The sequence below is a fragment of the Podarcis tiliguerta genome (genome assembly GCF_965153285.1).
Source record: "Podarcis tiliguerta genome assembly, chromosome: 10".
Classification (NCBI taxonomy): Eukaryota; Metazoa; Chordata; class Lepidosauria; order Squamata; family Lacertidae; genus Podarcis; species Podarcis tiliguerta.
Genome location: NC_139543.1, coordinates 50,590,726 through 50,607,717, shown reverse-complemented (window position 1 = coordinate 50,607,717; position 16,992 = coordinate 50,590,726). Strand labels below are relative to the sequence as shown.

The 16,992-nt window shown below is 42.6% G+C and overlaps 1 protein-coding gene across 2 annotated transcripts in view; it reads left to right on the top strand.

Moving 5' to 3' along the window:
- STAB2 (stabilin 2) overlaps nt 1–16,992 on the top strand; it is an 86,603-nt gene that overhangs the window by 37,552 nt on the left and 32,059 nt on the right. For both annotated transcript variants that reach the window (XM_083401266.1, XM_083401265.1), the window contains exons 27-44: nt 389–484; nt 1,119–1,166; nt 2,352–2,488; nt 3,809–3,923; nt 4,643–4,720; nt 4,957–5,055; nt 5,187–5,294; nt 6,459–6,590; nt 7,973–8,101; nt 9,241–9,297; nt 10,061–10,150; nt 10,927–11,122; nt 11,681–11,776; nt 12,458–12,503; nt 13,184–13,260; nt 14,198–14,323; nt 14,941–15,014; nt 16,558–16,629. In XM_083401266.1, the coding sequence (XP_083257392.1) occupies nt 389–484; nt 1,119–1,166; nt 2,352–2,488; nt 3,809–3,923; nt 4,643–4,720; nt 4,957–5,055; nt 5,187–5,294; nt 6,459–6,590; nt 7,973–8,101; nt 9,241–9,297; nt 10,061–10,150; nt 10,927–11,122; nt 11,681–11,776; nt 12,458–12,503; nt 13,184–13,260; nt 14,198–14,323; nt 14,941–15,014; nt 16,558–16,629 (1,776 nt within the window). The remainder of the gene's footprint in view (nt 1–388; nt 485–1,118; nt 1,167–2,351; nt 2,489–3,808; nt 3,924–4,642; nt 4,721–4,956; nt 5,056–5,186; nt 5,295–6,458; nt 6,591–7,972; nt 8,102–9,240; nt 9,298–10,060; nt 10,151–10,926; nt 11,123–11,680; nt 11,777–12,457; nt 12,504–13,183; nt 13,261–14,197; nt 14,324–14,940; nt 15,015–16,557; nt 16,630–16,992) is intronic.

Genomic DNA, 16,992 nt, shown 5'->3' with positions numbered 1-16,992 from the left:
TTATTCTGATTTGTTTGTTGGGTGTTGGTCTTCCTGGTATTAATTTGTTTGTCACACACTTTTCAATGCATTTCCTCATCACTTTCCAAACTGCAAAATGCCAGGTTCTTCTTTAAAGTGAATCTGTTGCACTAGGGTGACAGAATTGTTTAGCCCACTGTAACAATGCAAAACTAAAGTTCCAGTATGCACTTGAATCCTTCCTGCAAAACAGTCTGGAAGCACCCAAAAGTGTACTTTTAAGTATTTGTTCAGAAGAAATGCGTTCAGGAATTAGGGACCCACCAGTTATGTAAGCGCAAAAGCCTTTTATGCTGCAAAACCATATTGCATTGGGAAGAATACACAGGTGACTAGGTGTTTGATTATTATTTCCCTGTTCTAACAGGCTGTTTGTCAGTTCACATCTTCTGGAGTCTGGGAATGTGTGTGTTCAAAGGGCTATGAGGGAGACGGCAGCATATGCTATGGAAATGCAGCGGAGGTGCGTAGGAACCTAACACTTGCCTAAATGATTATGACCAATATCTCAGCTTCTACATTGCAAATGCCACCATGTAACAGAGGCACCTGGCACAAATACCCCTTCTTAGAGGAAGTTTATACTCACTGTTTTATGCTTTATTTGCCAGGAAACAGTATCATGTCAATTAAGAGCAAGGTGATAAAATTGCCTTTATCATATCTAAAGTACATGCAATACATCCTAAAAATGAATACAACCAGCACCACAATAGGTATAGCTATTTTCAATAACTACCATGTTAACTCACACATACATAAAATCTGGGGGAAGAACTGCAAAAGCAAATTTACAGTACCAATAGGGTTCCAACTACCATCACAATATGTTTGTATACATGAAGCAAGGGTATGGCTCAGGTTAATTCACAGCAACTATTAACTTATAGAAAAGCATATTGCAGATGAAGCATTATCAATATACCAGCTGTCATCTTACATCTTCATACAAATGAAATGCAAAATATTCCATTGTTGCAAAACAGGAGATGCCAGGAACTTCAAACTGAGACCATGTGCTTGGAAAGCATGGGCTCATGCACTAAACTGTGGGCCATCTGTACATGTCATTTATCTTTCTTTCTCTCTCTGCTCAGGAATTGTCTTCTCTGTCAGAAGCAGCTGGATTTAATGAGTGGGTTGGTGTGAGTACCTCTTCTAAAAATATATCGAAAGACGTGACCAGAGCAATTCCTGTGGAGGGGGGCCGGAGAGAAAATCTGTGGCGCAGCTGCTGCCACTTCCGATATCCTACTGGCATGAGATGCACTCAGGACCATAGCTGTCAACTTTTCCCTTTTCTTGCGAGGAATCCTATTCGGAATAAGGGAATTTCCCTTTAAAAAAGGGAAACGTTGTCAGCTATGGTCAGGACAGGAGGGGGTCACTTCACACACCCCTCCCCCGGACAAACATTAATTTCCCCATTTGGCCCCTATTAACACCAGTGGGAGGGAAGTTAACTATGCCAGCTGTAGGGCCACGTCAGGGGAACAAGGAGACTTTGCATCTTAGAGATACAAATGTTGTCCTCCCATTACGCGTAGTACATCTGCATCAGCAGAGCTTTCCTCAGTGCTGTCCCACCGATGGGACAGCAATTATGCACATTTCAAAGACCCCCTCAGCCAGCCTCTGGGTTGCAACGTGTTTGTTTGCTCATGAACAAAGGAAGAGCCTTAGGGATCAGGCCAAAAGCCCATCTAGTTCAGCATCCTGTTCACAGAGTGTCCAAGCAGATGCCTATGGGAAGCCTGAAATCATGGCCTGAGCACAACAGCCCTCTCCCCACTTGTGGTTCCTAGCTGCTGGCTTTCAGAGGCCTACTGCCTCAGACAGTGGAGGTAGATCCTTGCCACAATGGCTAGCCTAGTAGCGACTGATATTTTCCATGAATCTTGTTTAATCCTCTTTAGAAGCCATCCAAGTTGGTTGCCATCACTACTTTTTGTGGGAGTGAAGGAGCTCTTCCTTTTGCCTGTCCTTTTGATTCTTCCAACATTCAGCTTAACTGGATGTCTATGAGTTCTAGTATCATAAGAGAGGGAGAAAAATGTATTTCTGCTTTCTCCACACACCATGCATAATTTTATACACCTCGATCACGTCCGTTCTTACCTTTTTCAAAATTAAAACTAACATTCCTCAAAGGGAATTTACTCTATCCCCACAGATGATTTTGCTTGCCCTTTTCTGAACCTGATAACTAGACTCCTTTTCAGAAGATGAAGTCCTTCCACTGTTGGCATCAGCCAAAGACTGATGCTGGTCCATAGAAGAGCTTACAATATTAACAAATTAATGGCAATGTGTTTTGTCTTGTGATTTAGGCAGCTGCAGTGAAGACATTGCTGGCAGATGCAGCAAATCTAACCCTCCTTGTGCCTTCTCAGCAAGCAATTCAGAACATGGACCAAGAGGAGAGAAATTTCTGGATGTCAAAAAACAACATCCAAACTCTAATAAAGTATGTCAAACATTTTTTCACCCTTGCCATTCCATTTAAATGCATTTATAAAGTACTTTATCCTTTACTGGAATTGTCTTCGTAATTACTGCGATAGGCTTCTGTACCAAGGGGCATGATCAGAGCCGAGGTTTACACATTATGAGCGAGTGCAAAAAAAAAAAACTCACTTAAGAAAACTAGCCAATATACCCACAACCCCTTCTGTACCAGTCTTCCAGCCCCTAATACTTGTCCTACATCCTGTGATTTTTTGTGGCTGGGGCAGGGGCCTCCTTCATCCAATGAGTTTTCACTGGTGTCTTGATTTGAATCCAGGACACAACTCCTTCTACATGCATAATGACAATGCAACTGCCATATATCCACTGGTTATGCAATAGCTGCTCCATCTACTCCACAATCAGTGAAGTGATTCTGGTTTCCAATGCTGAAATAAACACAGCAACTACACAACTATGAAAGTTGGAGGAGTATTGTTCAGCTTTACATGTTAGCCACCTGACTGAAAAGCAATCTGTATATTGACAGCAATGGCAAGGAAGCCACTCACCTGCATTCTTTATACCAGGGATGGGGCCCTGCTGATGCAGTTGGACTCCATTTCCCATCAGCCCCAGCCAATGTAGCCAATAGAGTTACTGAACTCCCAACGGCATGTGAAGGACCAGCAGATTCTCCATCACTCAGGTGGCATGAAGGAAGATTAGGAACTATGCAATTGGTCCCTCCCAAATAGTTCCAGGAAACAAATTGCCACCAGCTGTGTAGGAAAGGGAAGCACCTCCTAACCTATTAACATATGCCTTATAAGGAACAGCTAAGGGAGCTGGGCATGTTTAGCCTGGAGAAGAGGAGATTAAGGGGTGATATGATAGCCATGTTCAAATATATAAAAGGATGTCACATAGAGGAGGGAGAAAGGTTGTTTTCTGCTGCTCCAGAGAAGCGGACACGGAGCAATGGATCCAAACTACAAGAAAGAAGATTCCACCTAAACATTAGGAAGAACTTCCTGACAGTAAGAGCTGTTCGACAGTGATATTTGCTGCCAAGGAGTGTGGTGGAGTCTCCTTCTTTGGAGGTCTTTAAGCAGAAGCTTGATAACTGTATGTCAGGAGTGCTCTGATGGTGTTTCCTGCTTGGCAGGGGGTTGGACTCGATGGCCCTTGTGGTCTCTTCCACCTCTATGATTCTATGATTCTATATTAACTGCTCCTGGCTCAAATGGTGTTTGAAAGAGAATTGGGTTTCTGTTGTAAGAAAATCTGAGCAGCCATAACTTTCACGTCATTTGAACCTAACTTGCATTTCTGTTAGGCACCATGTATTACGGGGAGCATACACAGTTTCTGACCTCCAAGCCTTGTCGTCATCCAATGGGCTGGCAACATCTCTGCTTGGAAACTTCCTGGCTTTGTCCAAAGAAAATGGAGTAAGTTCACCTGTACTCTCACTCACAGGCTGTTCTTATGTGTGCCAAGAGAAATGTGCTAATCAGATATCATATTGTGTTTGAATATGCTCCTGTTTTGAGCAAGGGAGTAAGAACTCGCTAGTATGGGCCTCAGACACTATGAGTGTAATTTTTATCTAGTAGTAGGTATGGAAGGGGCTGTCAGTTCCTGTTCCCTGTTTCTCATTTTTCCAATCTGAATTTCAGTTCTCCACATTTCCGCAGCAATCTGCTTTTTTAAAAAAAGAAAAAAGAATCTTCATTGAAGAATTTCAATGTGATTTTTCCCCAATAAACACATTTTTGTATGTAATTCTGACTAGTCACGCGTTTTTGCAGGCAATTTCTCCTAGTACAATGCATTCCTGCACTGTATTTTCACTATGTGTATTCATCTGAATGCACACTTTCCCCTAATATGTGAATGTTTGTAAACACTGATTGGAGAACTACATCACAAAAATTGGAGACATGTGAATTTCAAATGTATTTCAGCTGTCATATTGTTTTGGAAAATGCTTGGCAAAGGCTCTGGGGGTGGGGGGTAAATCAGGGGAGTCTTCCAAGAGCCACACAGAGAGACCTGGAAGGCTACATTTGGCTTTTGGGCCTGAGAGATCACAGGTCCTAAGCCAGCTGTGATTTGAAACCTGGTAGCTTTATTTACATAAATGGTTTACCCCCGCCTTGCTTTCCAGAATTTTTCTGTTGATGGAGCCAACATCGTAGCAGGTGATATTGCAGCAACAAATGGGATTATACATGTAATTGATAAGGTATTTGCTTCCATATTATTAATAGTTAGGAAACTGAGATAAAAGAAATACTAAATGTTTAAAGTATTGAGTTGGTGTTTTTCTCCCTCCCTCTAGATTGGCCACTTAACATCACGTAAAACAGAAAAAAATACAGTTTCTCAAAATTATTTTCTTTTTATATTGTTGATATTGTTTTAAATGCTTTGCGCTACTGTGCCTGCTGTTTAAAGTTGGCCTTGTGTTTTTGTTTGCAGGTTCTGACACCCCTTCGGGGAGTCAGTGGCACATTGCCCAAACTGCTTGCCCGCTTAGAACAGATGCCAGATTACTCCATTTTCAGGGGTTACGTTATTGTAAGTCTTCATTCCTTTTTGAGAAGTGACATGCATTATTGCATGTATCCATGCTTTTATTTGAACTGCCATGCAGATAATAGGTAACAGTCCATTTTTTAAAAAACAACGCATTTCTCTCTTTACAACAGCAATATAATCTGGCAAGTGAAATAGAAGCTGCTACCACTTATACCATTTTTGCCCCAAGCAACAGTGCCATTGAAACCTACCTCAAGAACAAACAGTTAACCTCCCTGGTATGTATTGGTTTCCAAACTTTTTATCGGGGCATATTTGCAACCGTTTCTCTTGCTGCGTGGTTGGTGCTTTAAGAAAAAACTAAAAATGCAAAAAGGCTGCTCACTTAAAGGAAGTGCTGTGGTGTGATATACAACATTCTTCTGTGTCAGGCATCCCCAAACTCGGCCCTCCTGATATTTTGGGACTACAACTCCCATCATCCCTAGCTAACAGGACAAGTGGTCAGGGATGATGGAAATTGTAGTCCCAAAACATTTATGGGCTGAGTTTGGGGATGCCTGTTCTATGTGAACCTTTGCTGATTCTTCTACACTTTTAGCTCTGCATAGCAGGGGCTGTGAGCAGAGCCTGCCTTATGCCATTATTATTATTATTATTATTATTATTATTAATTTATCCATTGTGTGCACACTCATTCCCCTAGTGCAGATGGTCAAATGGGGTTTGTAGGTTTAAAAAGCAGAATGAAGCCCTACAAATTTAATTTACCATACAGTGATGGGATACACGTTCATACCATGCGAAATGTTTCATGCCACTGTTAATAATTTAAATAATAATAGTAATTTTTTATTTATACCCCGCCCATCTGGCTGGGTTTCCCCCGCCACTCTGGGCAGCTTACGACATATCTTAAAACATCAAGCATTAATAACCTCCCAATACAGGGCTGACTTCAGATGTCTTCTAAAAGTCAGATAGTTGTTTATTTCCTTGACATCTAAAGGGAGGTCATTCCACAGGGAGAGTGCCACTACCGAAAAGGCCCTCTGCCTGGTTCCCTGTAACTTTGCTTCCCTCAGTGAGGGAACCAGCAGAAAACTCTCGGAGGAGGACCTCAGTGTCCAGGCTGAACGATGGGAGTGGAGATGCTTCTTCAGGTATACAGGACGGGGCCGTTTAGGGCTTTAAAGGTCAGCACCAACACTTTGAATTGTGCTCGTAAACATACTGGGAGCCAGAGAAGATCCTTTAGGACCAGTGTTATATGTCCCGGCAGCCACTCTCTAAAACATATATTGTCTGGCTCCAACCTACAGCTAACTGATAATAAAATCCTTTGTCTACTGGTTGCTGCTGGGATCTGTTTTTGTCACAGAAAGCTTGGAAGTCCACACCTTGCTCAAGTATGTAACATAAATTATCAATTTAATCTGCAGGATGAAAACCAGATCCGATACCATGTTATTTTAGAGGAGAAGCTGCTGAAGAATGATATGCACAATGGGATGTTCAAGGAAACCATGCTTGGATTGTCCTTTAGAGTGGGATTCGTCATTCATGATGGCCAGGTACTTTGTATAAACCTTGTTGATAATTATGTTGGCTTTTGGAACTGCCTGCTTATCTGAATACCTCATCCGGAAAAAGATTTACATCTGGGTAACTGAATGTAGGGAAAGCCTCATTGCTTTCAATGATCTGGATCATAAGTTTACATTAGTGAGGCTTACTCATTGGTATAATGGGACTGTATTTACATCCCTAGCTAATGAGGCCATTCACCATATGTAAACATTACTCATATGCATTAAGTGCTGAGCTAAGAACTTGAGTTAAAGTTCAAAAATTGGGATTAAGAGCAAATGAATCAACATTAACTTCTGGCATTGACTAGCAACTGTTTTAAGGTCCCTGTTGTTGCAATTATGAAGCTGCATTTCCCAAACTTGGGTCTCCAGCTGTTTGGGGGCTACAGTTCCCCTCATGCCCAACTACTGGTCCTTCTGTTTAGAGGAGACCCAAGTTTGGGAAACTCTGGTAGATAAATGTCTTCTTAAAGCGAAAAGAACGCTTTATTATGTTTATTCAAGCTACTTACAATTTTCCTTTGCTTTATTCAGTTGTACAAATCAGAATTAGCCATTTAGGCTGCAATTCTATATAAACTTACTGGGGAACGCAATTGGGGTTACTTCTGAGTAGGCAGGTATAGGATTGCATTGCTTAGTTTTGAGAAAGAAATAATGGGAAAGGAGCAATGGTAAGAGTGAAATCAATAGCAGCAGGTGTGTTCAGCTGCTGTCACTCACCTGTCCTTTAATCAGTCACATCGCTGCCACTTTCCAGGAGGTAAGTGCCCCCTCACTGTATTTCCCAGGGAGCAGCAGCAGCAGCAGCGACGTAACCAACTGGAGGTTAGGAGACCAGTGGCACCCCAATCTGGCATCTGCTGCTGAGTAGTATGGATAGTCCAAACAGTTGCACACCCACAGCCAGCCAGTGCAGATTGATGTACAGTGATATGCACACAACTAGAGTCATATGTTTATAGATAACAGAGTTGGAAGGACTTTGGGAAATAAGATGAATTGGGTTCATAGGAAGCTGCCTTATACGAGTTAGACAATTGGTCCATCTAGCTCAGTATTTTCTGCAGTGACTGGCAACGGCTATCCAGATTTCAGGCAAGGGTCTCTTCCAGCCCTATTTAGAGATGTTGCAGACTGGTCCTGGGGCCTTCTGCATGCTCTCACTGAGCTGCAGCCCTTAATGTGCAACATGAGACCTTTTCCAACTGCATGCTTCAAATTCAATTCTTTCCTCTGCAGTGCCTTTTATTGCACTTACTGGAATAGCAAGATAATATTTGCTGTGTAAAAGTTAATGCAACAAATGATCCTTTAAGTAGGTCCGCCTGGTGTGTACTAAACTGATAACCTATTGTGTGCAGCTCTACATAAATGAGGCGCCCTTAAGTTACCCAAATGTTGCAACCGATAAAGGAATAATTCATGGACTGGAAAGGGTAATGGAAATCCAGAAGAACAGATGTGATAGCAACAATACTGTGCTAGTACCTGTAAGTGCCTTTCTGTGTATATATTATGTGTGTTTGTGTACGTTATAAATGTTTATATACATTAGATGTGTTTTCATTTCTTTAAAGAAAAATAATTAATATATAGAACATATCTTTATTTAGTGAGTCCTCCAGGAAAATAAGTCTTCACTTTGCAGTTTGGTAGAATGCAATATAGGGCAATACGGTCCATTAACATACATTGACTAATTTAACCCTACAATCTTTGATCTTATTTTATACAGCTTTAGTGATCTGACAAGTAGAAGTATCTATGGTACTATGTGAAGCTGGCTTTTGCTAAATCAGGCCATTGATCAATCCATCCCAGGGTTTGTCCAAATATCTTCCCTACTTTCCCCCTATTTCTACTGGATGTAGGAGATGCAAGCAAGGAAAGCAAGCATAGATACTTGCTTTTACTAGTAGTTGTGGCTGTTGCAGCAGGGTTTGAACATAGAGGCTGCTTTCAACATAAAGGCAAGATGGCATACAAAACACGTTTGCCCCCTTCAAGCTTGCAAGTTAAAAGTCAAGCTAGTATAGTTACTTGCAAGTAGGGTCTCTAGTCTGCCATTTCAAACTACTTGCAAGTGAATCAATCAATGAGGCAATTTCATTGCAAATAAACTCCCAAGCTTGCAGCTCTTTGTTTAAATATATTGCTGTGACATTTTTATTCCACCCTTTTTTGCAAGGTGCTCAGGGCAGCTTATATTACTCCTGCCTCCCTAGTTTATCCTCAGAACAGCCCTGTGAGGAATATTAGGTTTATAGGCAGTGCACCAGGTGAGTTTTATGGCCAATCAAGGATTGAAATGGCACATTCGGTCTCTCGATATCCTTCATTTTCCCTCTTCTGGTTTTTGCACAAATGGTCAATGGTTAGAGATGAATAAATTAAAGGGTGTTAGGCTACCATTGTTAAAACATGCAACATGTAACTGTAGGGAACAATTGTGGGAGGCACTAATGAAATTGGGGGGAAATTGTCAGTGTGCACCCAAGGGTTCATTTGGATAAAAATAGATGGTGCCAAACCTCTGCACACTTAAGGCATTTGTGACATGTGCAAAGGCCTGCACAAGTATATATCATGGTCCCTTCCTCTGAAAATATATGTTTGCTTTGCTTTCAAGGGAAAGTGTTTGTCGTGCTTGGCCGTACCTAGCTGTCCTATTGGAACTACACCACTGGTAAATATTTTAGAATTAAATTGCTATAAATAAGTAGTAAGGAACTTAAGGTCCTCCAGATGTTGGTGGATTACAATCAGCAGTGGATGACGGCACTTGCCCGACCTCCCATCACTGTTGCCACTACGGCTTCCCTAAAGAGAGATGAATGGTGGTGAGATTAGCACAGCGCAAATGCAGTGGCAAAGCCAATCTGGCACTTGACCTTGCTGCCACCTCACCCCTCTCCCTCACTGTAAGCCACAATCAGTGACAGGACGTCAGCTGAGTGCCCCCACCCCACGAACTGTTACTGCCTACAACAGTTGTGGCCTTGTTGATTCGTTCATGCTAGGACTAACAGGAATCTGGCAGCATATAGAGGGTACCCCTGCTGTGCGTGTGTGTGGGGGGGGTCTACTCCTGAGTATGCCCAGTATAGGATATAACCCATAGAAGACAATCCACCCCCTCCTGCGGCTGCAGAATCCATAGGACATAATAAACAAACTTCATTGTGACCTCTGAATTTACAGGGGGAGCTGGATTTTCTCCGAAGTTTCTAAACTTTGTATATTTATTCAGTTCAAGAGAATAATTCATTTGTCAGTGCCTTATTGTGAGTCAGGTTATTTTGCCCATTTGTGCTAATTGACTGTAAATTTTGAATAGGATTTGGGCATGTTCAATTAGCGTTTTCCATTGAAAAATATTTCAGGGGATATTCATTAGCTGAATTTGATGCAATGTTTTAAGTGTAAAACTGTCCACTTCTTTTGTACAGAAATACAAGAAAGTGAGCTGCTTGTATTTCCATTCCGAAAGATTGTCCCTTCGCTACGGATGCCAGCCAAGATGCAGTAAAAGCACAATTGTGGGTATTCTTTACCATCCAAAGCATATCTGTCATACTATCATGACACTGATAGAATGTAAGGGGGTTGAGGTGTGGGAGAGAAACAGAACATTGAAAACTGACTGTCGTATCTGTAGGGAGAAATTGTTTTATTAAAGTGATTTCCTAGCAACATGGTCCTTTCAAAGAAGCTTGGTATGAAAAACAAAAACCAAAGACAAAGTGCCATAGGGTAGCCACTGTGAAACCCTCCAAGGGTTGTTGAAAAAATAATATCCAACAATATCTGCAGGGCATCATATTGGCTGCTTGTGCCATAAAGCAACAACATCACCAATCCAATAATTAAAACCACATACAAATTAGACATCTTACAAAACTGAAAGTCACCAGAGCTGCAAAAAACAAACAAATATGTATCATAATCAAAGCTAGCCTGCACCATCAGATTAACAATAAGAATTCAGGTTGTTTGGCTGCCTAACCAAAGCGGGGAGAGTTATGTCGTGCCTAAAAGAAAATAGAAAATGAACTAAACTTATCTCTTTGGGAAGGGCGTTCCATAGGCTGGGGCCACCACTGAAAAGGCCCAGTCTTGTATTCCAACCTGTCTCGTATTACCTACTTGTGGGTCTGTGAGGAGGGCCTCTGTGGCTGATCTTAGACTGTAGCACACAATAAATAAGGCAGCTCAAGAGTTCCTGCCTTAATTCATAGTCCTTTTATGGCACCTCTTCTCTTTTATTCTCTTAAACGCAATTGCATTCGCCTTACCTTGTTTGTTCCTTTTTCAGACCAGGGAGTGTTGTGCGGGCTTCTATGGCCCTCAGTGCGAGCCTTGTCCAGGACTGGCTGGAAACACTTGCTTTGGAAATGGGATTTGCTTAGACGGCCTCAATGGCAATGGTACTTGTGAGTGTGAAGCAGGATTCGAGGGAGTAGCCTGTGAAAAATGTATCAAGGGCAAATATGGCACCGGCTGTGATCAAGGTACTTCAGGTTTCAGACCACTGAGACAACTAGTTAAGTTGCTTGCCTCTCTTTGACTTGCAATAGACACATTTAGGTCCGTTTTGTTGTTGTTCCAAGAACCATGTCACAAAATTCAAAAGTAGTATAAAATCCGAGTGATCATTACATTCCAAGCTGCATGTTAGCCTGGGGACTTCAGATCAGGTCACTTTGCATCAGAGTTCACTGAAATGCAAAAAAGGGACCTGTGTAACTGGCCATAATGCAAACCTCTGTGGTTCTTCAAAGCTTACTGTGGCTTTGAAGAAAAGGGGCAGCCCTTGATCACACAAATCTCAAAAACTTGAGGTGCTATATTGGTACAGTAGTGTTTTCTGCTTGTTTTCTGCTTTATGGGAAAGACTCTTGCATCTGCAAAATATAATATATTAGCCATGCTTTAAGTCAAATAAGCCCCTTTGAGTATGTTAAGGCAAGAAAGGAAGTCGGAATAATACGTTAAGGCAGACCTCCCTTCATAGTCCAGTTGTTGTTACTGCTGGGGCAGTCCTTACAACATCACCTCTCTGCACTTAGAGTGTCCTTGCATCCATGGGAAATGCAACGATGATATTAAAGGCGATGGCTCTTGCGAATGCGATGTTGGCTGGAGAGGTGTGAAATGCGATGAAGGTAAGTGTGATTGCTCTCCATCACTTTGAGCTACCATTTGAGGCTGCAGATTTAAAACTCAGAGCTCCAGGCAGTGAAGGCACCATCACTGAAGCTGCACAGGTTCACTTTTTTTTCAGACCAGCTGAATGTGACCCTGAAATTTCCTGCGGAAAGAAATCAGATCCTGCAGGGCCCTGGCCTCATGAGGCAGAGCGTTCCACCAGGCTCTGAAAAGCCCCTGGCTCTGGTTGAAGCTAATCTAACTTCCTTAGGGCCCGGGACCACTAGGGTGTTGCTATTTATGGACCTTGAGGCTCTCCGTAGGGCATACCGGGAGAGGCGGTCCCGTAGGTACGAGGGTCCTAGGCTGTAAAGGGCTTTAAACGTCAAAACCAGCACCTTAAATCTGACCCTGTACTCCACCGGGAGCCATTGCATCTGGAAAAGCACTGGATGAATATGCTCCCATGGCAGAGACCCCGTGAGGAGCCTCACTGTAGCATTCTGCACCCGCTGGAGTTTTTGGGACAGCTTCAAGGGCAGCCCCGCGTAGAGCGAATTACAGTAGTCAAGCCTGGAGGTGACCGTCGCATGGATCACTGTGGCCAGGTCGGGGCAGGAAATGTAAGGGACCAACTGATGAGCAGGGTAAATTGGGATTGTATACTGTTGACTAACAAAGTCATTTTCCTCCTGCAGAAATCAAAGGTGATAAATGCAACAGTACCTGCCACACCAGTGCCAAGTATGTATGACAGCAATCTATCTAATAATATTTAGGCTGCATTCAGATAACACCTTTCTCCAGCAACTATAGCACGAACATTGAAACAGAGGGTGGGGGCTTGACAAAAATAGGCACCAACCAGCATGGGAGTTTTGCAGTAGTCATTCACAGGAACACTATCCAAATTTAAGCTGTTAACGCATATGGACTAGCAACAATTGGCAGAAAAATTGTCATAATTGCCCTGCAACATATAAGTTTCAGGCACTCTAATTTGACATACCTGACACTTTAAATTGTCCTAGTTTAAAGTTCTCTGAGAGGTTAGATTACATAAAATTTCAAGCTACTGACCTGCTTATAATTTAACTCACCACTTACAGATTTTTGAAAAATTAAGCAGTATATAAATGCTTTTATACAAAGTAAAATAAATAAAATGATATGCTTGGTATGCGTTGGAGAATATTGTACCAAAAATTGTGTAAAACATTCTACAATGTGTATGAAGTTAGGATTGCTTTTTTGCCCCACATGCTATGTTTTTAGAAAATGCAGCTTTCTAAAGATTGCCTTAGAGATTTTAGATCTGCTTTCATGGGTCTGTCAACCTTTTGGGAAAAAGGTGTTGTATGAAATAAGCAGTGGTGATGCTGCAAAATAAGTGGTTTTGTTTTACTTTCCTTTTTCCATCGCAGCTGCCTTCTCAATTCCTATGGCAGAGCATACTGCAAGTGTGCAGCAGGGTTTAAAGGGAACGGGACATATTGTACAGGCAAGTAGACTTTGTCCTTTTCCATTTGACATACCATATTCACTGTGCCTCCCATTCACAAGAAACTGGTGGGGCAGGAGGCTGGGAAAATACCAGAACCACCATTTGTTTCAGTGAATAGGAGTGTTCCGCTCACAAGTGGTCATGTGTGGTGTCTGCTCCCCACTCCCTTGAGGGGTGAGGAGTTTCTGAAGCAGCATGGCATGACTCATCTTACTCCCTTCAGAGGGGAGAGCACTGAAGGTTACAATGTTTTTTTAAAAAGTATATTCTTTATTTGCAAATATGCAAATAGTGTTGATATATAAGGGTCTATGCATGCAGAGGAAAAAAGACAGGAAAGGGTTAAGTTGGGTGTGCTGGCTAATTTGTCTTGCACCTGAAACCAGTTAAGCATGTGAGAGTAACTCAGCACAATCTAAAGTAGAAATCCACTTGTGTTGGAAGCAAGTTTGCTCTTGGCCAGAGCCTAGTCTGTGCTGGAACACTGCAAGGAGGCTGTATGCTGCTGGAAGGACTGTATACTACAACTGTACATAACCTAAAAGCTGTGGGAACTGCGTTGAACTGTCAGTAAAGGGACTGACCCTACCTAAAACTGTGGTGCTTTTGGGTTCCATGGGCGCACTCCGCTGGCGTGTTGAATGGGGACTCTGCACACGCTCCAACAAATAGTAGGACGTCGATAGAGGTAAACAGCAAGGCAGCTAATGTTCCCACAGAGAACGTTCCCCAACGATGCTTCTCTCTTTCTCAGCATTTGGCCCAAACTCCAAACCTGCCATTTGGTGTCACACACAGCATACATTAACACTCTGCCCCCACTGTATGGTTGTATTTTTCTGGCAAACCTATGTGTGCTACTGCATGCTATTTGAAATCACCCAAAGCAGCTTGGGGATTGCAGCCGTACTTTATATTCTTTGTTCTTTCACAGCTATCAATGCATGTGAAACCAGCAATGGAGGTTGTTCTCTCAAAGCAGAATGCAGACGCACCACCCCAGGAAACAGAGTGTGTCTTTGCAATGCAGGTTACACTGGAGATGGGATCGTCTGCTTTGGTAAGTGCTTGTTTTATGGTTTAAGATCTTAAGAGACTGATAAATAGGCAGCATGGCTACATAATATATGTATTGATACATTCTCATGTAAACCATAAATGTTTTTGTTTTTTAAGACAGTTAGCTGCTTGGAGATTAGGGCGATTGCTGATTTTCTGAACTGGGCCTAGGAGTCATGAGTCACAACCTTACCTCTTGGGAATATTTTTTTTAATAATAATGCAGACATGGTTTCACGTGTTCAGAGAGTGAAGGTATTAACAGGACAGAACCATTTCATAATTCACATGTAGGGTGGTTTGATTCAAAGTGGCCCCAGGTAAAAATAAAAATAAAATCTCCATGCATAAGAAAATCTTTACACATTTGACAAAACTTGTAGACTTTTGATGTCACTGCAAGTCCTTTAGCTCCTTCAAGGAAAGGAGTATAGCATTGCAATCACAAACTGCTACAAATACCATAATCTTATTTTACCCTTGTAGCCAAACCAAGGGGGATCCTAGTGGGCAACAGCAAGCAAGAATTATTGGAAACTAGTAGCTTTCATTTGGCAGTGCCTCTCAGAATCAGAACAGTGCTCACATTTTTTCCTCTGTTGTGTTTGTCACATAAAGAAATCAATCCTTGTGTGGAGAATAATGGTGGATGTGATAAAAATGCAGAGTGCACTCACACTGGACCCAATCAGGTAAGCAATGCTCCTATCTCATTTTGATGCACATTGCAGGCATTAATTTGTTGATGCTGCTGCTACTGTTGCTGTTACATAGATTGATTACTAGCACTTACAATTCACCTAAAATTTCCTGGGCACTAAGTGCATGTATTAGAAGATAAGCCAATTCCTGCCCATAGGCTCGCAATCTAATACATGTGATACAAAAGAAAAGGGAATGATGAAGAAAGAATAAAGCAAGTACTGGAACAGTTGGCTGAGGGGATGGGGCCAAGCTGATCTCTACCCATGCCGATATGTTCTTCCTGGAAGGCAAAAGGTACCATCTGACTGTGGCCCTCCGGAGTCCCCTGGCCAGTGTTGAAGGCCAGAGAACACTTCCTTTCAGCTCTGCAGCCCTATGGCAACTGGCAGTGGGAGATAATTGTGGCAGGGAAGCAAGAAGGAAGTTCCCCGCACCTGATTCTTCTCCTACCAATGGATGGGGTCAGGCTCACCTCCCATGAATCATAGGTTATAGAATGGCAACATATGATCCTATGAAGGTGCCTTAAACTGAGACAGGTCATTGATCCATTTAGCCATGTACAGTGGTTCTTTGGCCTCTTGGGCAGGGTGAGGAACCTCAGGCCCAGAAGTCAAATGTGGCCCTCCGGGCCCCTCTGGCCAGCCCTGAGACTCTCCTCAGGCCACACGCCCTTCTCCCCAGGTAACACCCCTTACAGTGCTTTTGCCTGACTAGAATATGTCCTTGAAGTGTCTATAAACCTCAGATTTTTGGTTGTGACTGTAATGTAGCCTACTGAACAATGGTAAGATTAATGCTGTTCATCACCTTTTGGCTTCCTCTTAGCACTCCCTTTGGCACATGGTCCCAGAATGTGGTCCTCTGGCTGAAAAAGATTCCCACCAGTATTTCCCACCATGTGCTGCCTGAGATAATTTTTAACTAAAAATGCCAGGGATTGAAACTTGAGATCTCTTTGCACCCAAAGTTCTTGTTCTGTTGCTGACTGTGGTTTGGGAATGGGAGGAGGGGGGAGTCCTTTCCCATAGAGTGGTACCTCAGGTTACAGACGCTTCCATTCGTGGGATATTTTTATATGTGTTATAACACTAGATGGCGCTGTGGAGTCCCGTAATGAAGTTTACAACGCGTTTTCCTGAAACGTCTTTTTGATGTATCTAGACCCAGCCAATGTGCGTGCCGTACTTTGAGCACAGAATTATGAAGTCCAAAATATTAGGTTTTGTTGTTTTTTTTAAAAAAAACCACTAATATTTTGAGGATTCTTGCAAATAACTTTATGGACTAAATAAAAGTAAGTTGCCTAGGTAACAAGGTCTCTGGCTATTTTTATTCCACTGAGCTATGTAAGATAAATTGGAATGACAAAGACCTAACTTGTTATACTCTAATTGCAACATTTCCCCCCTTTTCTTTTAAAAAAATATTAATATTAAGCCTTATTTATTTTCCAGAGCCAATTATATTCTCTTTGCAGAACTTAACATTGTTTCTCTCCCCCCCCCCCCCCCGCCTTTCTCCTGGCAGGCAGCGTGTAATTGTTTAAAAGGATATTCTGGCAATGGCAAATCATGCACCTACATCAGTCTCTGTTCATTTGTGAGTAGATTTCATATCAGCCTGGTTTTTCATTGACAATGTGCTTTGAGGTGTGTCTCTTACCAAGCAGACAAAGGTCCATTCAAGGCAGGAATCCCAAACAAGAACTTTTTAACATCTCCTGCAGATAGATGAGAAACTGGCATCTACTGGTCCTGGTCGTGGCTGCCATTTCCTTGTATTTCAGCCAGTGGCGTAGCGTGGGTTGTCAGCACCCGGGGCAAGGCAAGTAATTTGCGCCCCCCCCCCCCCGCTGCACTGTCCCTCCCCCAGATAGTCCCTCGCGCGCTCTCCGCACCGCACCGCACGCCTGGCACTCTCCCCTCCACAGTGGGCGGCGACCCGGCGGCTCGGATCGGATTC